Below are 27857 nucleotides of genomic sequence, written 5' to 3'. Positions count from 1 at the left end.
ATAAACTGTTGTGGCTTGCCATTATCTTTTTTCTGTCGTGTTGCCGCTGGGTAGCTAAGAACGTGCCGCAGCATGGACATCACGCATACGACGCATAAGCCAAGACAAGCCAATCAAGTGAGGCAACAAGAACGGACAGCATAAAACAAGCTGCCAACTGCGTGCAACTTGCAACTGTTGCAACTCGGACACGTTATACTTACTTGCTTAGAGTAGAAACCATTGAGAGATAATAATAATAAATAGAGCTTTGTGTGTTTTGTTGATGATTCAAAAGGAACATTTATTTAATTTGCTTTTTGTTTTAGTTCGTTTAGTTTGTTGCTGTTGTTGCTGTTGTTTTCCTCGATTTTTGGGCAAAAATTGAATTTCTGCTTTTGCTTTTTGCTATTTTAAATTGCCACCACCCACAGAGTCGGAGAGTTTCCAGAAAACCCAAAAACTGTCGCACAGATGAAGCTACATTTGCTGTGTGAGTGTGTGTGTGTGCGTGTGTATGTGTGTGTGTGTGGGGTGGGTCGGGAGTGTGTATGTGTAAGTGTGGGTTAGTTTAGCAAATATTTATCCAATACACATACATAGTAGTATACTAGGGTACACATATATCTTAAGTTAGACAGAGACAGAGAATACATCTATATAAAAATTGGGCAGTGTTTAAGAGTGAGAGACGTTCAGAATCTGAATGTTGATAATATTTAGAGGTTGTGTTTTGCTTTCATTGCTCCAGCAGTGAGTGTGCTTATGTGTGTGTGTGTGTGTGTGTTGTTTTCTTAAAAATACATAGAGAAAACCTAGTTGATGCATGTATTAGTCGTCGTATCCTTTTGCTGTTTGGCTGTTGTATTTCGTATTTGAAGAGTAGCAAAAATATCCCTTGGGGATATTGCTAGCTATTTGTTTTTGCGAATTTACTTTCTAGTTGTTCAATTTGATGACAAAATATACATACAAACATGGTACATACATTAATACATACATACATTCAGGAGTTAGAGTATTTTATATAAATATATATATGAAACACATTCAGTTAGTTATAGTTTTAAGTGAGTGAGTATGTGTGCTGTGTGTGTGTGGTTGTGTGTGTCAATTATTATTAACTATTTAAAACTGTTATACACTTAGTTGAGGGTTTTTGGAATTTCAGTATTATATTTGTTTGTTTTTGTTTTTTTGCATCTGCCAAGCAGCTTCACATAGTATATACTACATTATAGAGTTGAGAGATCAGAATCAGAGAATTATTTACTAGATTTCATTCTTTTTTTTTTCGTTTTCGTTTCTTAAAGTCAGTTTAGCTTTTAGTGAGTACTCGTATTAAGTAGTAGTAACATTCATATTCATTGATCAGTTTTTTCATTGAGTGCAAAGTAAAATTCTTGAGCTTGAGCTGGCAGTGTAATATTTGATCTTTTTCTCAGCTAGTCTGTGCTTAAAAGTTAAAACATATTGTGATAGAGCTTACGTAGCTAGAGTTAAAAAGCAGCTGTTAGTGTTTAAAAGTGAATTTCTTATTTGTATTTTCGATTCTATTTGGCTTTACGATATATTCTGTATCTTTTTTGTTTAGCACTTTTTTGTGCGTTCATTTTATTGCACTTTCAACATTTACAACAACACTTGCTGTTGTTATTTCTTTTATGGTTGGATTTTAAGTTTTAAATTTTTTGTTTGCATGGTTTTTGAACAACTTTCAGTTGTCTTTGCTAACAGAAATGCAAAAAATAACATAAATAGAAACAGAAACAGACACAATGTAGCGCAATTCAAACTAAAACTAAAGCAGAAACAACAACAATAATATCTTAATCTAGGCAGGTAAAAGGACGAGCAGTCGAAAACATAATAGAAAGCTACAAAAAGTGAAAATAAATATCGTGAAAAATTGCTATTTTGTTGTTAGAAAAGAGCTTTGAAATCACGTTCAACAATACAAAAATTAATCAAGCTCAAAGCTCCTCGCTGCGTAACTGTTTCGACGAGCGCTTGCTCTGTGGGCAGCTTTTAAAGCACACAATAGCTTTAAGTTAACTTTAATCAATTTTTCAATCTTAAAGCTCCGCGCTGTTTGGAGCGCTTTCTACATAAACAGCTTTTAAAGCTCGATAAAGCTTTAAGTGAGCTTAAATCGATTTATCAAGCTCAAAACTCATTGGTGCTTGGCTGTCAACCAGCTAATACGCGTTCTATATAAGCAACTCTTAAAGCACACGAAAGCTTTAAGTGAGCTTTAAGTGAGCTTGTATTGCCTAATTCCCTCTATATTCCTCTGTTAAATAGTTGCTCTTGGTAACAACTGTAGCTCACATGTGCACATTAAAACTTGAGACGGACTAAGTTAGCTGAAGCAGTTGTCAGTTTAATAACAAAATTAGCGTGAAGCTTGCTGTGTGCGAGTGTGTACATTGGTTGTGTATGTGTGTGTGTGGGTGTGAGTGTGTGTGCCATTTGGTTTGATTTGAGTTTTAGTGTAGCTTGGTGCTTTGAGTCTCTTGTGGAATTTAGCTTGAACCTATTGCTTTTGCTTATGACATTGGCAATTGATTTGATTTTGTGTGACTTATGCGTTTAACAATTGCTTTACAGTGTCTGTTGTTTCACCTGATTCTGATTCTGATTCTAATTTGAACTTCAGCTGCCGCTGTGCCTCACTTTGACTCGCAATCAGTCGAGAATTTTCCTTACAAATATTTGATAATAATATGTAATATAATAATATTTAAATGCTCGTTGGTAAATCAATAAATAAATATATCGTTTGATAACAATTGAGGACAACATTTGAGAACAAAAGATTCCGTATTTTGTTGTCGCACATTCAACTTTCTATTCGCTTCCCCTCTCTCTCTCTCTCTCTTCCTCTCTCTCTTTCTATCTTTGTGTTCTCTTGCTCTTTTCTTATGCACATTCAATAAAATATGCATTCTCAATACTCAATTTGCATTTCGCAATCTGAAGTGTATACATATACTATATAAGCATGTGTATTTAATTTCTAGCTACTTAAATGCTCAACTGTACTTACTGTAATGCATTCCAGAATACGCATTCGGCTCAGTTACAACAGAGTATGTAACATTTACTCCTCTTAATTGAAATTCAGCTGTTTTATAATTAGATTTTGGTGATAAGTCAACTGTTTCCATTATTGAACTTGTTAACACATCCTTTGCAATGTGCTTTACTAAGAATTACGGCAGTTATTGTTTGCGATTTCTGGCAGTTTACGTTTCTAGGAACACATGCAAATGCAACAAATTGCCTCTGTTTGCATTGTTGTGCTTTGAAGTGCAATTGTCTGCAACTGTTGTCGAGTTAATTGGTTTCTGTGACACTTAAACGCCTTAATATTTACTTAGACAATAAATTGCTATATACTATATACACATATACGTACGTTCAATTGGTTACACACAGACGCCAGAGAAATTGGTAACAGGTAATTCACATTCAATTCTCACATTTAAAATGCAAAAGTATTCAATTAATTTATCTTACGCAACTCGTGTGCATGCATCTAGTTATACAATAAGTTTTTCACGCGCTGAATGCTTAGCTCGCAGGCCTATCAGCCAGTCATCATCAGGATCCTTAGATATACATGCCCAGATCGACGTGAAAGTCTTGCAGATAGGACAACAGCTGGGCGGGTGTCGGACGCTGTTTGGGCTCACAGTGCCAGCAACAGTTCATGACCGTAAAGCTACACAGGTGGAGCGAAGGTGACGGTGGGGGGATTTGGGGTTGAAGGTTTTGATCGGTTTTGGAAACTAGAGTTAATAGCTACTTACAATTCATCCGGGCAATTTACGGGCTGCTCCAGACGATAGCCGGCAGCCAAGTAATTGGTAAGCTCAAATATGTCCACCTCCTCGTGCGGCATCTGGGCTAGTGTGACCAGCTCCCAGTAGAGTACGCCCAGAGACCAGACATCGCCCTGCGTGGTATAGACCTTCTTTTGCAGCGACTCCAGCGACAGCCATTTGAGCGGACGATTCTCATTATCGCCCAGACAGTCATAGTCATCTGGGAAGAGATCCCGCGAGAGCGCGCTGTCGCAAATCTTCACATACGCCTCCTCGTCCACGCTGCAAGCAGATGCAAGAGGTTACATTGACGCTCTCGGCCCCATCCAATCCCATACTTACTAGCAATTGCGTGTGGCCAAATCCTTGTGCACGATGCCCAGCGAGTGCAGATAGGCCAGCGCCTTGGTTATATGGAGTCCAAACTCCACCAGCTGGCGGGTGCTCAACGCAGTGCTGGATTCCCGTGACTTTTGCAAGTACCTGCAGAGTACATGAAGGAGCATGATTCTCCTGGGGCTGGAGAGGAGCGAGAAACTTACATCTTTAGATTGCCCTTGGACGGATAGGGGTATGCAATCTCCGGCGGGCCGGGCAGCTCCGTGTTGGCCAGCAAAGGCGCCAATATGTGCTGATGGCTGACGCCGATCAGCAGCGAGGCGTCCTGCAGCAGGCAGGCCACCTGCGTCAGCGAGGCGCCATCGATGACCGTCTTGACCAGCGCATCGCAAGTCTCCCCCAGCTTGCCCGCATAGATGCGACCAAAGGTGCCCTCCTTAATGAGCTGTTCATAGCTCAAAGCACCAGGCTGCACGCTCGGTATGCGACGCAGACGCTCCTTGGTCTTGTCGCCATGTCCGTGACTGGCCACGGTGATGGTGCTGCCGGTGGCAATGCCGCCGAAGAGACTGCCGCTGCCATTGCCACGGCTGCTCTTCGGAGTGGACATGCTGCAGGCCTGGTAGATGAATGGAAAGGAATATAGAAGAGGATTTCTTGTCAGCGAATGCCTAAACATATGTTGGGTCAGACGTAATGCAGAATAATTCTACAGAAACCCTTATTTTATTAAAAATTCAATAGAGGCAAGATTCCTTGAGCTTTTGTAGAGATCTTTTACTTAAAAGAAAAAAACACATACGTTTAGACTTTACATATCCTACATAGTCGTTAACCTCTGCAATGCCGGAAGTATTATCATCTAAAACGAAACTCTTTTTAGGGATAAACATTTGATGAGTTTTAGGCAGCAGGAGATGGGGTTTTATGAGTGTGGGGCCTTACGGCTGTGAAAATGTTGCAAAAAAGGGGGCAATGAAAACGCAATTTCATCAACCGGATTTGCATCTTTCATTTTGCATCCGTTTACCGTTAGTCATGCACTTGGCTGCGCTTCGTTCATTCATTTTAATGAATTGAGTTCCGTTTCCGCTTGAAGGAACTGCTGATGTTGCCAACTGGCTGGCAGTTGGTGTTGCCAACGCCGTCAAACGCCTGCTGCCTGCCGCCTGCCGCCTGCCGCCTGCGCCATAATTTGTACATAAAGTAGGGAGTGTGGCCCATGGGGAGGTGGGTCAGGCTGTGAGGCAGAGCGGGAGGAGCTGGCTGGGTGTTGGGGCTAGAGCTGTATCCGCCAGGACAGCCGTAGTTGTCTTACGGCATGAATAATTTATTGGTTGGCAAAAAGCTTTAATTCGTCGAGCATTATGTTTGCATAGCCTTGTGCCAGGAGCCAGTAGGGCGAGACAGGAAGAGGGGGGTGGGAGCGGTGGCAGGAGCGAAGCAGAAGCCAAGCCCTAGACCAACAAAAAGCAGCAACAGCAACAGTGGGAAGCATGGAGGGCGCAGCTGTAGGAAATTGCGAGCTGAGTTGTATAAACAACGTCTTTTCCGGAGCAGGGGCTTGCAGAGATGCGCGGAAATGGGCTGGTAGGGGCCCGAAAGGCACTCAAGATATATGAACAAGATATAGAGAGAGGCAGCAGCTCCTTAGCCGCGGCTAGCAGCTCATTTATTTTCATAAAATTCACACAGCGAAAATCATTTGCCCGGCGGGATGGCTGCGAGGAGCAGGGATTCTCAATGCACTGGTCTAATAAACTCAAGAAAAATCTCTTCATTTCTTTCTTAATTTGGTGTGGAAATTTACATAAATGTTCGAGCAGAGCAGAGCAACCGCCACCTGAGACTGAGTCCAATAATTTCGTTTATTAAAAGTTACAGCTTTATTCGAGGCGTAAGCGCGACATAATATGTGGTCTATAACAATGTCTGAGCGGAGGACAATTGCGACACAGGCACACACAAGGGGACAAGGAGGGACAACAAACGAGCGGCTGGCAACATTGACAGCAATAAAAACAATAGTTGTTTGCCTTTTGTTAGTGAATTTCATTCATTATTGCCTTTATTGCCACTTTGCTCAGACAGTTGTCGTCCTGTTCCTGCGTCTGCCTCGCGCTCCTTTGTGCGCTGTTGTCCTTTATTTTATTTGTTTCTGCTTCTTGTTGTTGTTGCTGTCGCACAAAGAAAATTCAATTAAAACGCAACAGTATCGCACTCCATCATCAAAGCTCCGACTCTAGATACTGCTAGATACTGCTGCTGCTGCTGGCACTGCTACTGCATGTCCTGCTCCAGCTGCTCCAGCTGGCTTTGGCCGAGCTCATCAACGCGTGCTCGTCCCCTCTCGTCAGCGGCAGCTCGTGACTGCGACGCTGGCGATAAATCCTTGTCGCCCAACTGGTCCAACGACATGCAAAGCGCTCTGCACACAATGCTAGTCAGAGAAGAGAAAAGTGGTTGCGGAAGGGAGGGGTGGGGGGGAGGGGGGGGGGTGACAACAACAATGTCACCGACAGGCAGTACAAAAGTGTCTGCGGGCTGCACCGGCGTCGCTTTTATGACCCTAACTGAGGCAAAGGGAAGCCACTTCCTATCGTTGTCCTCGTTGTAGAAACAAGCACAATTTATATATAACATATATATCAATTTGTATGTTTATTGCTTTTTTTGCATTAGCAGAGAGAGCAGAGCTGCCCTCTAATGAGTGCAGGTCAAGTGCAATTAGATTTGATGTAATCGGCTTAGCTTTAATCGCAGTGCTGCACAACGCTGTTAGAAAAAGAACAGAAATTCCAGCTTGAATCGCGGAAAATATAATATCTTAGCCCCCTATCAACAATCAAGGCGAATTCTCTGTGCAATTTATAGCTTAAACTGATTGAGAATTCTAAGAAAAACTTGAAAGTGCTTTGCAATTGGAACTAGTTCTTCTATTATTGGAGCACATTTGACAGGACAGGATTTAAGCTGAGTCTGTGATACGATTTCTGACTCTTCATATCAATTGAGTGCTTCGAGCTCTGCTATTTCTGCGTATTCCTTTCGCAGCAGCACCTGCAACAGCTCCGAATGCTGTGCAACTACGCCCTCTGCTCAAAGCCAAGCTATTTCTGTGAGGAATATTAAAAGTGCATGTCAAATAGACAATATTGCAATGGCTTTTACTGCTGTTTTTGTTGTCGTTGTTGTTGTTGTTGTCGTTGTTGTAGCTGCAGTTGTTCTGGTTGTTCTTGTGGATTCTTATTGCTTAAACTGAAAATTGGAAAACATCCGTTGCCGTCAACTGTTTGACTATTCGCAGTTCTCATCTCGCTTTGCATTGACACTCAGATGAGACAAGCTCTGGAGAGGGGAGGATTAGGGGACTGGGGAGAAGAGGAAAAGTAGTCACCAAATGGCTGACAGCATGGCCATAGATAGATAGAGGAGGAAGGGTGTGGGCAGCTGCTTGTTAGTATAAATTTGCACAAATTTAAACTTGATGCGGCAGGGTGGCTCGGGTGTCAAAGCAATAGAGAGAGGGAGACAGAGAGGGAGAGAAAGAGAGAGAGAGAGAGAGGCTGTGGGGCGTTGTTGTTGCCAACAGAGGCGACACTTGGCAACATATAACCAAAAACAGCAACAGCAGCAGCAGCAGCACCAACAACAACAACAACAATAACGACAATGTGGCTGAAAGCGTTGGCAATGTTGACGTTTGGTTTGCAGCTGTTTGGCTTTGTTGTGACATTTCTAATGACAACACAACACGGCAGGCACAAGGCAGCATGAAAGCAGGGGCTGGTTCAGGCTGTGTAGCTGCTGGTCTGCAAATGACATGCACACACACAAGCATACACCCAAACACACCCACACACTCACACACACACTCACGTAGACACAGAAATTTTGGCTCTCGCACACTTGACAGGCGTCTGATTTGTTTATGTCACTTGCAGCTCTACGGCTGCCCACACACACGCAACACACGCAACACACACACACACACACACACACACACACACACACACAGCACACACCCCGCACAACCACAGCGTTGAGTTGTCCTGCCCCTCGCAACTGGCTCGTAATTAAAAACGCTTGATGACAATTTTGCCAACATTTCGTGTGCATTTCCTCGCCTGGCAGCGTTTTTGCCAGCAACCAAAATGCAGCACAAACTTTCGAAGGCAGCAACCGACAACAACAAGCAACAACCAACAAAAAGCAACAACAACAAGCACTTCATCAGCTACAACAATAGCGACAGCAGCTACAACAATTTCAGCGCCATTTCAGATAAGCACAGTGGCACACACATGTGCAGAAAAGGTAAGAAAATTTTAATTACTCAATTTTAATTTTATTTAAAGTTGTACTTCAGAAAACCCTCAATAACAATAGTTCTTTCAAGCTAGCGCCAACAAATCAGATTTAATGTTTCTGTTACATTAAGAACGGATTATCTTTTATAAAAATAGCTCATCTAACCTTCAAAAACTTCAAATTGAGCTTACAGCACATCGAAACGCTTGCGAATCGTTTAAATGTCGGTTAAGCTAAAACCCTGGGCAACTCTCAGGCAACTTCCCATCCTACTGTGCACACTGTGCATTCTTGTTCAAATTGTTCTAAGCTGTTGCTAATGCAGCTACACACGATTGCCGCAGGCAACGTTGACAGCAGCAACATTGGCGGGCGGATATTACGTATACGAGCCATCACCTTGGCATTTCGAGGCGAGCGGCATCTTAATGAACTGAAATTAGTCAGTTGACAAAAGTTGAGTTTGTGCCCAGGCCAAAGAGTCTTAGCTCGCAGCTCAATTATATTTCAATTTACCTGACTGCCTGCCCTTTTCCATTCGCATGCCACATTTTCCATTTTCCATTTTCTATTTTCTTCGACTCTCTGGAGTCGAGCCTTTAATCAAGGTTGGGGGAATTCTAAGTTTTTTCTTACGGAGGTAAGCTCTCATTAATTTCCCATTTGGCATTTAGGGTACAGAGGGAGAGAGAGAGAGGGAAAGAGAGAACCTTCTAATTGGCTGGGAAACTAATTTGAATTTTCGTTTGATTTATGCCTGATCGATTTGATGCATGGCAATTTGATGAGTTGCTGCTGTGTCGTTAGAGCTCGCCCCATTTTCTACTTTCTCCGAGCATTTGAGCATTTAATAACAGTTTGGCAACTTTTTGGGCGCCTTTTGTTGTGGTCTTAAGCATCTAATGCATAATTAAAGGCCCAAAAGCCACGGGTCCTAATTAAAAGTGCCGCCTACTTAACCCACTTTGCCGCCTACACACACAAACAACGACTCGCACACACTCACACACACACATACGCACATACACACTGACACACGCCTAATTAGAGGTAATTGCCTTTCAATTAGGCATCGCGTGCCCCTGGACACGCCCATCAGCGAGTGCCTGCCAATTGGTATTCAATTGTGGCTGGCAAAGTGTAAAAGGTTTTTACTAATTAAAATATTAAAAAAAAAGAGACGCTCTAGATTTATTGCGAAATCATCGATTACTTTCCACAAAACCCAATCTAAACTGAACACCTTGAATAAAAAAACTCATAAATGTGTTTTATATATTTTAAAACTCTATTTACCATAACCCACTTCCAGTCAAAAGTGAGTTATGCTACATAGAACTAGGCTAAGCGGATTACAAGCTGAATGAAGGACCCGAGAGAATAATTGGCAGTGGAGTTGACTTAAAGGGAACTTCAATTGTCGAATAAGTTGGAAAGGAACAAGCTTAACTGGCCTAAAAGAGGCTCTGTGCGCGTCCTGCTCTAAGCAAATGCATAAAGTGTAGTTTAAAAATGATTGAAAAGATTCAAATTAGAAATGTGCTTTACTAATTTTCATAACAATATTGCAGTCGAAAGTTTTATAAGATTAATTGCCAGCCATAGAGCTTAAGACTTCGACAACAGGTGTCAGATGGACATTATGCTCTCCAAAGTCTGACCAATTCCTTTGCGCTTAAAATTTCTTCTGTTCTGCTGTCCATTCCAACTCTCTCTCTCTCTCTCTCTCTTTTTCTTCTCTATCTGGTGTCTGTCTCGCTCTGTGATCAATGCCTCAGGTAAACAACGCAAACTGACCGCAATGAAATCAGCGGAGAGCAACAAGCACGCATCCATCTTATCGCATTGCAAGCCAGTCTCTGGTCAAGTGGGTGGTGTGAAAACCACAAAAGCCTCTGCCACAGTCTGCAGCTGACCAAATCCCACATAAAGCCCATGTTCCATGTCAGACAGCGAAACTCTCACTCCGCGTCGGTCGGGCTCGCCGGGTAACCGGCTAACTGGGCAACAGGCAACAGGCAACAGGCAACCAAGGCAACATCCGCTGACGCCTTCCGTTTGCCTCTCTGCGGCTGACAGGAAGCAATCAATAGTGTAATGGCAGACAAAAGCATCCGTTATAGTTTGGCACTCGATGAACAGAGCCTGTACTAGGTCTGGAAGGACCGAAGGAATACTAGAGAGCGAAAAAACCAACGAAATTCGAGTGCAAAGAAATGCAAAAACTGAGCTTAAATCAACTTTCAGCTGTGCAATTTGTCAACCTTTGCCGAGGGCGAGTCGACCCCCAGCTGCGCCACGCCCCTCACCTGACCAGACTTAAGCCCCGTCGCACATTAAAATGTCCTCTCCACCCCTCTTTTGGCTTTGTCGCAAATGTAAATAATGCGTTTTAATCAAAAGAACAACAGTGGAAAATCCATTAACGGCGTACGTGCCGCACCACAGTTCCTCCGCTTGCTCCAAAAGGGGGACAGTTGTCGGGTTACTCACCCCTCCTAGTCCCCTTCACTTTGCTTGGGCCTAGGCTTAACTTTTCGCATGCTGCGCGCGTCATTTGCAGGTTGATTTACAAATTTCTTTAATGAGGCGACGACAACATTTTTAATTAGCACCTGTTCGGGTTGCACGAACCTCTCTCGTAATCTCCATAAAACACTCTAGTCTGGGCGTGCTCCATGCAAATTAATTTCCAACTTTGCGCTGTCTATGCTCCTCCCCATCTCTTCCCATCTCTGCCTATTTTCCTTCGCTTCGCTGGCTCACGCACTTCTCCAAGTTTGCCCTCAAATGATGACATTCGAATGCGTTGCGTAGCGTGGGGCTGGAGGTGGCTGCTGTGTCGCCTTCTAACCCATTCCCTCCATGTACTTGCTCGACATCTTCAACCGCAGCAGCCACTTACGTCCCATCCCGAGTCTACGCGAGCTTACTTCTGATCCAATATCCTAATGCCTTTCTATGTTTGCTTCGCTTTGGCGCTGCACATGGCGTGTAGCTGGCCTAGGAACTGGCTCCCATTCTGACTCCCCGCAGTTAGTGGTTCCCCCCATTCATCCTCTTGCAATAATATTTTGCAAGTGTTTCTAAACAAGCACAAAGTCATGTTTCAACAGCTGTAGTCTGGCTTCTGCTCGCTGCTGTTTTTATTGTTATTTACCCCACTCTTCAGGCCTCTCCCCTGCCCTTTCCCTCACCGCGTCCCTTCCACTTGTGCTGTAATTGTTGTAGTCCCCACAGCCGTTAGCTAAACTTTCGCTGCACATTAAAGCAATTTGGCCAACATTTATAGACTGATTTAATAGAATCAAAAAGGAGTGGTTGGAATGAGAGCGACTAGACAGGAGGGTGGAGTGCGGCGAAGGATTGGGGCAAGGAGCCCCACACAAATGAGATATTTCCACACAAGTGAGCAGATCAGGGCCGACAACATTTCAGTGTGTGCACTTGGATATAATTGTTTGACTAAATGAGTGCGTCGCCCCGCTGCCCGCCCCCGGCTTCCTTAAATTCCCTTTGCTTAGTGCTTCACTTCGCTTAACGCTCACAAATACTCATACGAGTGTGTAACAGGAGAGTGGCTACTGACTATACCAAGAGAACAGCAATAATTATGGCAAACACCCCTTCCCTGAACTGCCTCCGCTCTTCAGACAGAGGCATATGCTATTTGGGGCTCAACTTTTGTTGAAATTCATTTAACTCTGCATCGCCCCCTCTGAGAGTGAGTCCTATCAGTAGACAGCAGCAAATGGATACGACTCTTGGCATTGTGCATTATTCCAGACATCCAGATATTCCTGATATCTATGAGAATCCATGTGAGTGCCTTGAACGAGTCATGACTGTAGCTGCTCCGCGGAAGCCCCCGTCAAATGGCTCGAAACGGTTGCCATAATGAGGACGAAATTGAAGTCTAAACAAACAGAAATCGTTTGGGCAAACAGAATATGCCAGGACAAAGTACGGAAGCACTTTAAGAAATGTTAAGGAATATGCAGCAAATAAAAATCCAAAGGAGTCTCCATGGAAATTGAATATTTAATTATGCGTCGATGGAAATTGCGTTTGAAGATGGTGACGAAAATGGCCCAAGCAATCACGAGAATGGCGACAGAGCGGAGGAAAGATAGCGAGAGGAGATGGCAGACTCTGTTGTCTAGGAAAAATGTGAACGTTGACGCCGCTTGGGTCTGTGAAATGTTACAGCTAGAAAGACGAGAAAAAAAGCTGCTAAATAATTTATTGTAATTTGCGACAGATTTGCCAAGGCCAAGAAGTTAAAGTGTCAGAGGGATTTCCAGAGAACGGGGAGGGATGCCAGAGAGGGACAAATGTGAAAAAAGTTTTGTAGGGTATCTTTAAATTAATTTGGGATTCGTACAGACAAGTCTCAAGGTTTAACAGCTGCCTCTTAGGGCTTCATTTGTGGCTTCTAGTTAGTTTAAATTTAGTTTCCCAACTGGAAGGAAAGCAAACGGTCGCGTAAACAGAGTATAAGCTTTCCTTTCTGTGTTTGCCTGTTTGTCTGCGACTGTGAAGCTCCATCCGCTTATCTAAACAGACTCACACGCTTACCCCATGCCCTCTTTCCTATCTACTCACATATAAGAACGCGTATCTCCGTCATTCAACTCTGCTGGCAGTGGGTTTGTGGGTCGCAACACGTGGTACGTGAGCGCCGGGCACAACTTGCCCCAACCCACAGAAACCCCTTGGAATATGGAACAGGGCTGGCTGGCACCCTGGCAAACTGGCTGGCACCCTGGCGCGCGGCAAGGAGGGTCGCATATTTATGAATGGCTCTTGTTTCGAGTTTAACGCACTTCGGGAGCTTTATCAGCTCGTAAATATAAATTAGAATTTAATTTTTATCGCCGTGGAAAGGTGGCTCGAGCTGGGCATTCGATGGCTTGGGATGTGGCTACAGCCTTGGGAGCAATCGTCTGGTCTGGTGAGTGCTGCAGATTGGCAACAGACTGGTTCTGGTGGCCTAGGCAACCGACCGACCCATTGCAGGCTGAACTTCAACGGGATTCATTTCCATTTGTGCCTGGCGCATGGCACGTGTCACAACATATCAAAGGCATTGGTTTACCTGAGGGCAGTTGCCTGCTGCAATCAACCCCCAGGAGGAAAATCGTGTGACCACAAAATCAGAGCAATTGGAACTCACCTGAGTTAGCTGGGAGGAGGCGTAGTAGGATATTCTTGAGGGACAGACTGATTCTGGCTTTGAGTAAATGGTTTCTCCACCCTGGTCTCCCATTGGCAGCAGGGCGGTGGCGTAGGGTGTGGGTGTGGGCGAGCTGCGGAACCCTGTAGGGAAAAAATAGTTTGGGAATCGATAAGTAAGCAATGGGACTAGGAAGAGGACGGATAACTTACGGTCGAATATGCTGCAGGACTTTTTGGTCTCCGCTGGATATTTGTTGAGGCTGGCGATGGTCGCGTAGGATCCGGTGGCACTCGGCGGTCGACCTAAAGGATCAAGGCGAATGAACACATTCTGATGACTGCCATAACCCGCTGTGGTGAAGCTGGTGCTAATGGAATGGGAAGGGAATGTAACAAATGAGAGGGTCAATGTAAGGAAGCTAATTGAATTGATGGACCAATCAATAGGACTTACTGTAGCGAGTCCTGGCGCAGCTGCTTGCGAGCCCGCACATACATCATGCTAGCCACGAGGCCTACGGCTAAGACCAGGCCCAGAGCGCAGGCAGCAGCACTCATCAGAGCCGGTCCCTGGGAAGGGGCGTGGGCTGGGGCCGGCGACTGATTTGGTTCAGGTGAGATGCCTGCAATTGGAACGGGAACGGACAATATGCGAATGACAGTCGAAAATTGGAGGGAATGGTTACTTACCCTTGGCACAGATCTTGTTGCGCTTGAAGTGGAGCCGGGTGTCGTTGAAGCGGGGAGGTCCCTGCACTACCATGTTGACATTGACCGGCAGTTGAAGGCTGGCGTTGCCAGTGCAGGGCAGGTAGACCAGGAAGGACTCGATCTCCTGCGGCACCAGACCCTTGTGTGGAATGCTCAGCGTGGGTGTACCCAGTGCGTCCTGGTCGTTGGCATATTCGATGCTGATTGTGTAGCGCAGCTACCAGTGGGATAGCCAGTTAATGGAGTGCAAATCAAATTTGAAGTGAACTAAATGGAAAGGGGAAAGGGTTGGGTGGCTTACCGGATAAGCAATGAGACTCTGCCAGGAGAATTCCAGCTCGTGCACATCTGCCGGGACGGGAACGGTGAAGTGCATCGCGTATGTGTTAATGGCTCCCTCGTGCACGTAGAACAAATCCGCCTCCAGCCCTGCGAACGCGAATAGATGGAGGATGAGATTGGGTGGCGGATGCATTGCAGGCATAAAGAGAAAGTTTATTTCACAATTTGCTTTGTTACACCTTTCCCTTGGTGTCCCTTCTTTGGAGTTTCTACTGCTGTGCAAACTTTGTGCATGCTGTGTTTATTTTCCCCGCAGTTGATGACTCTCTTTTCCCCCTCCAACTGTATCTACCTTTGAGCTTCAACGGAAATTGATTTCCTCGACAACTCAACAACAGAGGGTGGCAGCGGGTTTTGCAGCGGGTGAGCCAAGCTCGGTAAACAAAACCCAAGACACAATAATAATCGAAATCGAATCCGTCACCAGCAGGCGACAATGCACGGGACGTCAATTGGTTCTCGCTCTCGGGTTGACTCGAATGTCGCCCGACAGGCGCCCGGGGGGAGCAGCGGGACTCGAATGGGGTGAGACCAAATATTAAAAGGTGTCAAGTGATGTCTAACTCGATTTGAGACGAGACAGCAGAGACATCATCCTTCGCTTTGTGTAACTTTAACTAGCTACGCGAACGTCCTAATCTCTGACCCCGACCATGGGAGCCTTAAGCCCCTGCCCCCCCACTCCGCTGACAGTGAAAGACGAGCTGTTCAAGTTAAAAAGACGTGAAATTAAATTTCTTCATCCGCTTTCATTGTTGTCTCTGCCTGACTCTCCCTCCTGCCTTCTCCGCCTCTTACTGGGTTGCTTTATGTTGCATCATTTACTCTTTGGGATCAGACTAAGACGCGTCCGCAAACGTCTTGGCCTTGCTTTGCATTTAAAGTCGCAAATGCTGTTTACTCTCCTCAACTCGCCTGCCAGTCCTTCTCTCCCTTCCTGCACTCCACCCTCCCTGCCTACAGCTGTTTCACTGTGCGTCTGTGCCGGATGTAGAATGTTGTGTTTCCGGTGGAGGCAGAAGCGAGAAGCGCGTATGTGATTGTGCGTGCAGTTAGGATAGAAGAAAAGGCGCTTGCGCGATTCTTAAAACAATTTCAAATCCAATTACAGAACAAGAGAGCACAAGAAATCATTTTTCGTTAGCTTCCTTCTATTCATGACTTGTCTAAGAACTTCCCCAATTCTTACGCCGTTTTCCTTTACAGTTTCATTTTGTTTTTGAATTCGAAATTATTATGCACCCTGCTGACTCTGCGGCTCCCCCAGGCTACTTAAACTGTGCTACTTTCCTTTTACGTTTCCCGCTTTCCGCTGACAAACTGCAGAGTTCCCTGCCGCGGGATGACATGAGAGAAGAGGAGCTGCAGCTACCTCGTTATTCATCCATTTAGGGGAATGCGACGCAGACTAAACAAAAAACACAAACATAACCTCAAAGTGACTCACATTAAATATGCACAAACACACGAAAAGGACAATGTCACTCAGCCCGAGTTCGTTGTAGGACAACAATGACAAAAGGTGCCCCAAGAGGTAGAAGTGAGGACTTGTAACCGCAATGGGATTGGGAGAGAGAATGGGAGAGGGAGAGGGAATGCACTTGTGTCAGGCTTAATTAATTCAGTTCTGATTGAAAACGGATGTGATTCACTCTCAAAGAGACTTTCAACTTTTCGATTGGCCTCTTTGGCGAATTTAAGCCACAAGCTGAAAGCATCTTTAATTTCCGTGAGTTCGTTTTCGTTCTGCATCTAAGCACGGTGTTCCTGGAGATAAGGAGGACACGCAGGTTGACTACGGTCCCAAGTCCTGCTCCGTCGAACTTTGGCCGTCTTTCATATCACGCGCCTTGCACAGCGCCAACTTTGCCGTCGCCTGGGAAAGTTTTGGCTCGTTCAGGAGTCTGCCTTGTCCCAGTAAGTTTCCTCGTGTCCCCCTGCCGCTTGTCTCTCTAGCATAATTATAATACCTGCGATTGTCTGAATGGCTTCGCCACACACACGTGACGCTGCAACCGCAGACGCCCGCTGCCAGAGCAGGAGGTGGAACCGGAGAGGAAGGCTTTGGTGGGCGAGACTGAGGGTGGAGGACCGAGTCTGGGTCGGCTTTGACAATGGCAGCACACAATTTGCATAAAAGATTAAGAGGATAATTAGTGTCATTAGCTGGCAGCCGCTTTGAAGGAGTGCAACGTGCATTTTCTGAAATTATCATCCTGACTGTCGACCTAGTCGCTAGCCTCTCTGCTCCTCTCCAAATGACACCTCGACAGGGCTTATCCCTTTGCTGTGAATCAGAGTCGAGTTCGGCATTTAATTGGCACAGTTTTAAATCTCTCACACCTTTCCTTTTTTTCCTTTTCTTGTTTTCTCGCCTTACTCAGCAATAAAGCAAATCGACACCAAAACACCCTGTTAAAGGAGCAGAAGGTCGAGGGTTGCCTTATTAATGTGGCGATTTTCGGGCTGTTTTCTATTCATTAAAAATAATTTTCTTTTGCATTAACTTTTAATTTAAAGGGAAATTTCGGAGCATAAGGTGGGAGAAAGCTCTAGACCTAGAAAGGTCCTTTTTCTCGTGGGGTTCCCGTTCGGGCTCAAGAAATGTGCACATCAAAGTGAAACTTGTTGAAATTGCATTTTTACGCGTCCTTGCACAGCGAGCACTAGAAGTTAAGGGGGTGGGGTGGACGTGGGGGTGGGGCAACCCTCCCCAACTGGTGGCTGATGCTGGTGTCGCTGGCAACTCTGGGACGAACATTGCTCGTTGCTGGGGAAACACGACTCGCTGGAAGGCAGAGCGGAAAATCTTCAACAAAAGCGTAAAAAATATTTAATTTTAATGTTGTCGTCACTTCATCGAGGGAAAAGGTATCGAAATATATGTATATAAAAGTATAGTTAGAAGCAGCCAGAAAAGAAATCGTTTAACTCATGTTTACAGCTGGCTTTATGGAACAAACTTACAGATTGTAACTCGAATCAAGGGTGCAAAGGCGAGGGGGGAAGGGGGAGTTGAAGGGAGCTGTGTACTCGATTTTTATTGCCGGAATGCATCACGTCAATCACAGGCAGCCAGCAATGAGAGGACTGCCAGAGAGCGAAGTTATTCGAGAAATGCGTATGTTGGAAGAGAGGAAGGGAACTGAAACAGAGAGAGAGATGGGACTTATGTTAGGGTCTGGATTTGGGTTTGGGTTTGGGATGGGGTCATTCAGCTATGACGCGTCTTCCACACGAACAAACAGTCATAGAGACATATGCGGAGAAGGATGAGGGGACCTGAAAATAAATCATGCAACGGCATGTAGCACTGTTGATGGGAAGGGGGAGACGATAGAGTTGGATGGGTCAGTTTGTTTGATTCCAAGCTGCTTGTTCATTTTGAAATGGAAACAGGGCCAGAGGGTGGCAAATATTATGAATAAGGGGCTGATAACTGGTCGTTAAAAACATAACGAGCTCTGTGGATGGGGTGGAAAAGAAGAAGGGGAAAGGAAGGAGGGTATCTGTAGGAAGTGCGAGATGGAATCTCTGGAAATCGCGCATAGCACAGGAAATTACAAAGAGCAACAAACAAAGTGGAAGATTCTTTGAGTTGTCGCTAATGAAATCCGATTTGCATTGAAGGATGACAGGGGTCAGAGGGAGCCAAGGGCCGCGCCTTGTGAAGTGTCAATTGCTCGGACGAGCAGCTCATGGCTCAGCACACTTGAATGCAGTCTCAGAAAGAAGTGCAGAACGAAAGGGGAGCACTTGATACAGGCAAAGCAAGGAGAAGGAGGCAAGGAAGGGGAGGTGTAGTAGCTGACCTAGTAACATGCGCGACAGCTGCAGCTCAAAGTTGCCTGGCCATTCATCAATCTGCGCCTCGAGCGGACCTTGTGTGGATTATTTTTATGCTGTTCAACTAATTGAAGTGCCGTGATTTGGCGATTAGAAGCAACCAGTGGGAACTAGGACTAGGATTGAGCCTGCATAATGAGATGGAAGCATTTTGCTCCAATTACACTTAAGTGCCGGAAAATGCTGTGCACAGTGGAATGATGAACTGGTGGGTAAAGGGAGTTGGAGAGCGAATTGGAACCGCCCCGACTCACATTTTGGAGCCATGAACCATTAATCAACGTGAGTAAAAGAACGCGACGGGCAGGACGTCATTCCGCCTTGGCACGCCGAATGAATGCCTATTACTGTAACTATTTTCGAGGATACGGAATGGGTAGGGGCGAGGCCTGGCACAAGGTCGATCTGGAGGCACTTGAGTAGCTGGCGCCATCAATAACGAGGCCTCGCGTTGAGCAACAAACGGGAAAACAGCAAAACAAACAACAAAATGCGCCGCACCGGTCTGTGAAGTCGTTATCAGCAGGGGGAGAGGGAAAAAATCGGAGCTGGCTGAGGGGTGGCCAAGCATGGCGGGCAGCCACTTGCAGCTGTCAACAGGGTGGTGAAGGCGAAGGTGAAGGTGCGAGGGTGGCTCCGGCTACAGCCGGAAATCGATTTGTGTGGATTTGTTTTGTCGTGTTTTCGCGTAACTTTTGTGGTCGTCCACCTCCTCTTCTTCGTCTCGACGTCGTCGTCGTCGTCATGGTCAACAATTATTTTGGAACTATTAATGACTGCGACGTGGTCTGTGCCTACGCCTCCCTTCCACCCTTACCCCTCCTTGACTGTGCTTGTTTGTTTTTCCTGTTGAGGAGCAATGAATTTGTCCTGTCGCACTTTGCCATTCAACTATTAATCATATCTGTGGGGCGGGGTCGGAGGCGTGTCTCGAGGTTCGAGCAACTGTCCCAACGATTACTTTCAAATCGAAACATACTTTCCCTCTCAGAAATAGGTTTCATATGTGGACTTACCCATCAGTTTCATCACCTCGTGGTGGCTGATAAAAATGTTTAGATATCCGCTGACCAAAGGTAGCTGCCAAGTGATCCAAGAGATCCAGAGCAGCTGCAGCAGCGAGCTGCGGCTGGCGGCCATACTTAGCATGAGGAGCACTTCCTCTTCTCCCCCTTCAGTTTCAGCTGTTTCGTGATGGGGATGCTTATTTGGGTGCCAGACATACAGTTAATAGCTTGTCAGTGCATGTGACGCCACAATTGGCGCTCATTCCAGCGGATCTCCCGCATGAATGCCCGCGTGGAGTTTGATTCCCCTTTGGCTCTGTGACAGCCAATTTCAATGTGTTGCCATTGAAATTTCCGGAGGCACAGACGAGACTGTTCCGTTTGGGCCTGAGCTCGGTTTTGATATGGCGCGGCTCTGAGAAATGCGTTAAAATCAAATTCCGGCAACGGCAACTGCTGCTCACAGTTCCGGATGCGGCCACAAAGCGACGAGCAGCTCTACGTGGACTCTGTCTGGCAAATTTGGAACTTTTACTCTGGCTGTCCCCTTCTACGGACTGGGTTCAACTTTTCCAGTTTTGTTTTTAATGCGGTTGCTTCGGTTGTTTTTGTTGTTGTTGCCGAGTTCGCCTGTCGACTGCAAGCGGCATCAGCATTTCGTTAGCTTTTTTATTGGCCACTTCTTCCCCCTTGCCTAGCTGCTTCCACTCCTGCTGCTGGTGGTTCAGCTCGTCACGTTGGCAACGTCTCGCCCGCTGGTCAGTGGCTAGTGCCAGTTGTTGGTGTCGAGCACGTGTCCAGGTTGTCCTCCTTGTGCTGGTGGCCTTTTTGTGCCGTCTGCTCGACTCTTAGTTCCAAGCACAGTCCTGTTGAATAGAAAGTGATTTAGTTGACTTTCGGACTGAAGATGCAGAGTCTGTGACACTCTGTGATGTGTGGTGCGAGAGTGTGTTAGAGGAGTGTGTGGTGCGAGAGTGTGTGTAAGAGGCGTGTGTGGTGCTGTGGTTGAGTGGCTTTGTTGTTTGTTTGTTTCGAAAATAATTTGTAAATGTGCAGCTCAAAGAAAGTTTTCTGCCTGCAAAAGTAATTACAAAGTTGAAAAAAGATTAACAGCTTCGAGAATCGTCCAACAGAAAGACGAAAGGGAAAAGGGAACAGCAGGAGGTTCTTATTTGATTGAAGCTCACATGTGCTGCTTCGACTGATGTTTTAATAAATTCCTGTTAATATTTCGTGTGTTTCTTTGCTCTAAATAATTCAGTGGGCAATGGAAGGGCGAACGAGAAAAATGGGATAAACTTTTTGTTTGCAAAAATGTTTGTGTGGATTTTGTGGTTGAAGTGGTTGTGCCCCTACCCTAGTGGTGCTCACGCCTTCTGGGTGCAGCTAGAGCCAGTGCCAAAGTCAAAACAGTTAGCCAGGTGGAAAGTCAAGAGTTGGCATGGAAATGGAAATGCAAATGGAAGGAAAGGAGGGAAAGAGAAATAGGAAGAACGGCAGTCAAGTGCCTCCAAAATGAAATTGTTGCCAAGAAACCGACCTCCAATTCCACCTGTCCTCTTCCCTCCTCTTTTCTCCTGCTACCCTTCCAAATCTCCATGGCTGCAGATTGGGAACTGTTTCTGGGTTTTTTGGCCGCAATAAAAATCGAAATCAGAAAACTTTGTTGCCGCTTCCACTTCTTTGGCTTTTCGTTCACTCTTGTTCCACAGCTATGGAAAAGTGCTTAAACTTTTGCAATGCGCGGTCAACGCAGCTGTGGGCGTGGCAAAAGTGCAGCCGTAGAATGCGGAATGCGAAGTGTGGCAAGGATTTAATTAAACTTATCTGAGATGAGAGCGGCCGCCGCAAGGATACGCAAGGCGACGACTCACTTGATTAAGAACCAGATCATCAGGACGTCAATTGCAGCTCAGATCCCTGCCAGGCAGTCACAGCCACAGCCCAAGCCCAAAAGCTGACTCTGAAGCTGAAGCCAATGCCATTCAGCAAGTTCATTAATAATTCAAAAGACAAATAACAAAATGTAAGTGCACATGTGTGTGCGGCTGTGTGTGTGGGGGTGTGTGTCCCTTGTGTGTATTTGTGTTGACATTGCGAGGAATGTAACTGATTTAAATGGAGCAGCAGACAAACAGCCTGCAGCCAGCAGCCAGCAGCAGGAGGCAAGCAGCTCACCTCAGCTTCCTTTCAGTCCAACAAGTCGCGAGCGCGTGGCAAACACTCGCTGGCACGTTGGGAGGCTGCCTTCCCTCGCGATGGAGGAGCGCTCGACGTCATCATCGATAACATATTAACGACGTCAACTCAATCATAATCAGAAGGAAGGATAAGGAAACGAGGGATGTATATCTCCCGACCGGGACAGGGACAGAGAGTTGTCTGTTGGCTGTCGCAGGCGGCAGACGGAATCGTGAAACTGGGGAGCCAATGTTGAAAATTTTCTGCTTAGTCACACGCATCATCAGTCAGTGCCCCATGCCTCGACTCAGCGCCACGCCACGCCACGCCACGCCTCCCTCGCAAGCCCGCCCATTCGCGCAAGTGACAAATTGAGCGACGGGCTTTGTCTTTGGCTTGAAGATGATGTTCGGGTTGCTTCAGGATGCTGATGATGACGATGTGAGTCCTGGCAACTGTCAATTCAAAAAACTTTTCAATTACATGATGTGGAGTCTAATGAATAATCATCTTTCTATTTTGCTTCCCACTCTGGTCCCCACAAGCCATAATCATTATCTTCATAGGATTCCCTTTTGCTAATTTTTGTTGCTCGCAATATTTATTGATGTTCTTTATTGTTTGCCTTTGGTCTATGCCACAACCGTTTCGCGTTTATCGTTCATTTCGTTGCGCCAAATGAGGAAAGGCTGTTTTGTGTGGCAGGGGCGTTGGCGCCTCAGGGCGTGGCGTGGGGTGGCAGGCAGGCTCGTTTCAATTATAAAATGGCTTTCGTTTCTAATTGAATCGTGAGTTTGAGTTAAGCAAAGTTAATATTTTATTTCCGCCTCGTTGTTGTTTCAATTGCCGGCAAATCTCACCCCCAATCTCTGCCCCTCCTCTGGGGCGCTGAGCTTTCTGCTGTTTGCCGCGTACTCCCTGTGCCCCCTACTGCTCCACCAACCCCCATTGGCGACTTTAAATGCCAGTTCGCCTTGCTCTAGTTTCCCATTTGCCATTCCTAGCTTCCATTTCTCATTTCTAGACTCGTTCCAATTGCTGTGCCATGTTGCCAAGAGCCGCGGGGCACTTGCTTTTGCTTCAATTGCAGACACAAAGCAACGGGGCAGTGGGCATGTGGCAGGGAGCAGGGGCGGGATGCTCTGAGCCGCCCCATTTGTTGTTTTTGATACAATGGCAACAGATTCAGTTGCTGGCAAAAAACAGCAGCACCAGACGACTGCCACATCGCCTTGGCTATTAAGCTCATCCAAAAATAGCGTTCATAAAAACAAGCAAAAACCCAAACTTTGAGTAATTCGAGATTTTTAATATTCGTCAATAAACTCAACTCCGACAATTTGGCCTGCGGCACGCATTTAGCAAACAGTTGGCCTCCATTTGCCCTATCTGGTTGCAGTTCAATACCCATTTTTCGCCCTGGTCAAATGCTGCGTCATTTCGCTCATTAGCTTTAATGTGACTCGCCTCCCATCTCATAAACCTACAAATTTCAATATGCATGCACCAAGCTCAAACAAACTAATGCAAACAGTCAAAAGTCATGGGGGAGGCGGACTTGGGGTTGGTTTGTGTGCGCGACTTCATTAAACTAGGGGTAAATATTTTACAAAAAAATTTCGCGCACAATATTAAAATTCAACTGAAATGGCAACTGTTTTGCACCTGTTTCTCGACAATGGTTTAGATAAATTTGCAGCTTTACAGTTTGATAGCTGATTAAAAATAACGAGCGACATTTGCATCTGTTTACCTGACAATGACAAAATTTTTGTGCGCCATACCTGTACGAAGTCTATACGAGTTGCAGGGTACATCAGTTATTTACATTTTTTGTGTGTTACATGCGGAAGCTACAAATGAAAGTTGAAAAAGCTCATTAAAGCTTTAAGTTGCTTGCCTTCAAAGTTTCTCATAAGCTGAAAGAATTTAATTTAAAAGCGCGCTTTTATCTACTCTAACCATAGCATAAACATGCTTAAGTAAAACTTTTAGGCTTTAGACTTAATCAAAAGCTCCAGCTTTTCTTCTTTTGTTCAAGAAGATCTAAGGCTTCCAATGTACTGTCTTTTATTTGTATTTTCTTGATTATTATTGCAACACAAATCGGCAACAGATCTAATGCACTTATATTCAAAGTAGGGTATATTTTAGCTGGTAGCTTCGATTGCGTTATATTTGCTGGTGATTCGGCAATTATTTCGTGTGGGGAAATTAGGGAGAGGCGCTTTATGGGCACATTTCTGCCAGCATTTTGTGCTTGGCCTAATGTCCAAAATGTTCGAAATGTTCGCCGAGTTGGCTAATTTGTACAGGCAATTAATTTACATTTGGGACGAGGAGAGTGAGCATTACGATTGGACAACGGCAGGGACGTAGGCGGGAAGTGCTGCAAGCCATTTGTGCGATTTTGTTACATTTCGGCGCTGCGCCCCGCTGTACAATGAGAGAGGGGTCGAGGGCGTGTACTACTATAGCCCATATGTAATAGACAGGCCCCGGGGCCGGGGAGACAATTTGTCGTTGTGTGCCAGGCACATGTGTACTAAATATCGCAACTCCATGGACACTAATAAAGGCTGTGGCTCAAAATGTGGTTGGTTGAGGCTGGCTTTAGTCACGGTGGCTTGCTTCCAACTGCGAGAGTGGAATTTGTGCCATTTAATTTGTTGCTATCTAATTGACAATTTGTGCAATTTTCAATGAACACGTACAATTTATTTAGGGCTACAATTGTGGCTTAAATGGGCGGTTGCGAAAGCAAATTTAATCTATGAGATGAAAGTGCACAAAAGAGACTCTTGCAATCAATATTTCGATTGATTAAACATTTTTTCTAAATCAAGAGCTGAATGAAGCTCTTGTTCAATCTTCAAAATAGTTGTGAAGTAAAAAATTATTTTAAAGCAAATCAAATTAAGTTCAAGCTTAAATGTGAAATTCCTTATGGAATTAAAACCAAGTTCTATAAATTCCAAAGTAATTTCCCAAATAAATAAATTTAAAGTTTAACTGTGGAATCATTTATTACTTAAAGCGATTTCTATAAATTCCAAAGTGATTTCCTAACATTGCATTTCACATGAAAAACAATCTCAATTATGTTTTATGTGCTCCTTTTGATAACTCGTACAATCGGTCGCTTGTCTGTGGCCATTTCTCATATTTATGTGCGGTAAATTTATTGTTATAAGCGAGAGCAAGTGACAGAATCGCAGCTTAGCGATGACACTCTTAGGCGCCCTCAACGACGCATCCCCACGCACCCCCTCGCAGCCCAAACGACCACCTCCCTCACACCCAGTGGAACCACCCTGTCTGGTTGTAGCTTTTATCTGGCAAGTGCCATAAAAAGAAATAACTCGACTCAACGAGCCATTTTAAAGCTTTGAAATGGGAGCCTGGCGATTCCCAGGACAATGCCGGGGCAATAATCATTGATTTATTATGGCTGTCATTTGAGGTTATTAAAATCGTATCATATTCAGATTTGGGATTAAGGACCAAAAGTCCTGTGGCTATAATTCAGCTATATCTGAAAAAATGAAATGAAAGGTGGGGCTTGCATAAATAAAAGTCAAGTATTTATGCCCCTAACAAGCTGCTCTCTACATTGTGTTTTTATAGGGCAATTGGACGGGGATAATTGATACATTGAGTCGTCAAGCAGGGCGCTAAAAGCGTGCCTAATCTATGCATATTTCTCAACTTGGGCACATAATCAGACGCCGTCCACTTAGCTGTGCCCCCCCCCCCCCAAAAAAAAAACAGAGGCATGCGAACATAAAAGAAAGAAGCGAGCCAGAAAGAAAGGCTGAAAAAACTGTAGCATACATTTTGGGGCAACATTTAGTTGCACTTTGCCAGTGTGCCCATTGTTGTCCTTTATGTTTGCCCATTTATGTGGCAGCCATCGTATCCTGGCCGAGCACTTAGGCATTCCATCAGCGTGCGCCCTGGCTCGGCGTGGCGTGTCTGGGACGTGAGCGTGCAAAAGGTGTAGGGTGATGGTGGGGGGAAGCGATGGGTGCGGTGCGCTCGACAATCGCTCAAGACCGCCCAAGCGCAGAGTAAGATTTGCATAAGTTGACATTTTCTCAAGTTGCTGTTGTTCCTTTTGATTTGAACGGATTTTGCGGCCATTAACTTTCGCTTATTTAAAATAGGGAGCACGCATTACTTATTTACCCTATAATGTTATGTTAACAGGGTATGATTAACTGCAGACAAGGTATGCGACGTTAAGAAGAAGCTGTCCGCCTTACTTTTTTTAAATGAAAAGCAATAGTTACTTGTGTAGCCCCAAACATTATTTGTGAGGGTAGACAAAATGTGCTGCAAACCAGCTACTTATACACCCTGTAAAGCACACCGTACGGAGAGAACATTATAAACTTTGAGTTTAGTGTTTGAAGTGTCCCTTTTGTTGTAAGGTCCCTCTCTCTTTAAGTCCATAACATTTAGAACCCTTTTGGCCGTTGCTTATTAATTCATGCTTTATTTTACAGGGCATTTTCTGAACGAGCAGTCGTTTAAATTGTTTTTATTGCCTACTTTATAGAGTTGGTCAAAAGCTTTTAATCTGTCGCACATTGCAATTAGTGTCAACGCTTAACACAAACACTCCTCACAAACAGCATACACTGAGCGCAAGCAACGTATACAAAGATAACTAAATGTTTTTAAATAATGCCCAACCCTTTAAATATATTCCCCCTTACCGACTAGGTAACTTATACAACTCAGCGAACTAGTCTCCACTAAAAGTTTTTGGATTTATAAAAAATGCTTATCAGATTTGTTTCTTGGTTTCGCACAGTGTACTCGACACACACATGTCTGGCAGTAAAGAGGACGCAATGGTTAAATGCGAAAATATTTATTTAGTTTCACTTTGAAGTGGGTCGTCTGTTGACGTCCCGTCTCGAACCGTGCCGGCTGGTTAGACACGGCTGCTGCCTTCGGGTTCGAGAGGACTCTGAGTGTGTTTGTGCGGGCGTTGAAGCTGTTGTTGAGTGTTGAAAAAAGTGTTTAGTAAAACACATTAAATGCTTACTTATCAAAACGCAATCAGCTTAGGCGCCGAGTCCTGTTCCCTGTGTCCTGCGGACTGCGGACTGTCAACCGATATGAAATGTTATGCTTTTAATCCTTTCATTGGCAATTCGACACAGACATGCGGCCTTATGGCCAGTTGACACGCACAACAACAAACACACACGCACAGGCACAGCTTGGGGGCGTGCTTAATCCTTTTGGCTGAGAACGAATTCGCACTTTGGGCCAACACTTTTATTTGCTTGGCTATAATATATCATTTCACAGGACACCAGCCAAACGCTGACAGGCTTGTTGCAAAACGGGGGTGGCGGGGTTTTGGTAATGAGTGGAAAAGCGCCTTGGAAATTTAAGCGCTTAAAAGCCCATTTAAGCCTGTCAACATGGCTCTTGGGGCATTTGGGGCTCAATGTCCTCCTCGTAGCTGGTTGCCAGAGCACGCGCGAGGCGAACCGCCAACCGCGAACAAGAATAATGCTGATGTTGTGGATGGCGCGGCGCACGTTCTGCTTTACATTTATTAATGATTCGCTGGGTTTTGGGTTCGAAACGAAAGAAATATTTGGTATTTTGGACGGAGTTCAGTTCGTCACTTCACGAAATCGAGTCTGCGTGTCCTCTATGGCCGAACTGCCGGCAATATTGCACAATAAGGATGCTCGCGTGCCTTTCGCGTTCCTTTCGCGTGCTCCACGACCGACTGACTCTACCGGAAAGCTGTGCGCGACTAAACGCAGTCCGAGAAACACTTAGACCGAAACCCCAAAAAGCCGAGCTTCGACATAGTTGCCTTCGTGTTTGGACTGTGTGGGCACATGCGCAGCTCGACTGGCAATATGCCGGCTCTTGAACGCAGGGAGGTTAGGGTGTTTGCAACAGCAGAAGGGACAATTGTTTGCTGGTTTGTTGTTGCCACATGCAACTGTTGCGCATTTTTTCCAAATGGCATGTGTTTTTTTTTTGTGCTTTTCCTTCCCACTATTTATGCTTTGTTTTGGAGAGAAAGAGAGCGAGGAAACGATTGGGGTCGAAGGGATTCTATTGATGAACCGATAAGTTAATAAGCATATCACAT

The 27857-nt window shown here is 45.2% G+C and overlaps 2 protein-coding genes across 3 annotated transcripts in view; one reads left to right on the top strand and one right to left on the bottom strand.

Annotated features, from left to right (window-relative positions):
- Positions 1-249: 249 nt before the first annotated feature.
- Positions 250-27500, bottom strand: Drl-2 (Derailed 2). Its single transcript, XM_002048738.4, has 11 exons — positions 26781-27500; positions 19553-20409; positions 14650-14777; positions 14328-14565; positions 14092-14260; positions 13848-14005; positions 13636-13778; positions 4352-4767; positions 4152-4292; positions 3795-4091; positions 250-3706 (listed from the first exon to the last, which is right to left on the bottom strand). The coding sequence occupies exons 2-11, from the start codon at positions 19683-19685 to the stop codon at positions 3595-3597; spliced, it is 1935 nt and encodes a 644-aa protein (XP_002048774.3). The 5' UTR covers positions 19686-20409; positions 26781-27500; the 3' UTR covers positions 250-3594.
- The window catches only part of LOC6626262 (tyrosine-protein kinase RYK), a 75237-nt gene continuing 55504 nt past the window's right edge, over positions 8125-27857 (top strand). For both annotated transcript variants that reach the window (XM_032435719.2, XM_070210496.1), the window contains exon 1: positions 8125-8465. The gene's annotated coding sequence lies outside the window, so the exon portion shown is untranslated. The remainder of the gene's footprint in view (positions 8466-27857) is intronic.

Source organism: Drosophila virilis, chromosome 5, assembly GCF_030788295.1.
Source record: "Drosophila virilis strain 15010-1051.87 chromosome 5, Dvir_AGI_RSII-ME, whole genome shotgun sequence".
Taxonomy (NCBI): domain Eukaryota; kingdom Metazoa; phylum Arthropoda; class Insecta; order Diptera; family Drosophilidae; genus Drosophila; species Drosophila virilis.
This window is presented reverse-complemented; position numbering and strand designations above follow the sequence as displayed.

What these genes read in the sequence shown, in the direction of transcription:
- Drl-2 (XM_002048738.4), bottom strand. Translation starts at nt 19,685, where the DNA reads ATGCTAAGTATGGCCGCCAGCCGCAGCTCGCTGCTGCAGCTGCTCTGG. An exon ending in CGAGGTGATGAAACTGATGG is followed by an intron (nt 14,778 to 19,552) that starts GTAAGTCCACAT and finishes TCGCGTTCGCAG; the next exon opens with GGCTGGAGGCGGATTTGTTC. An exon ending in CTGCGCCAGGACTCGCTACA is followed by an intron (nt 14,006 to 14,091) that starts GTAAGTCCTATT and finishes CCATTCCATTAG; the next exon opens with CACCAGCTTCACCACAGCGG.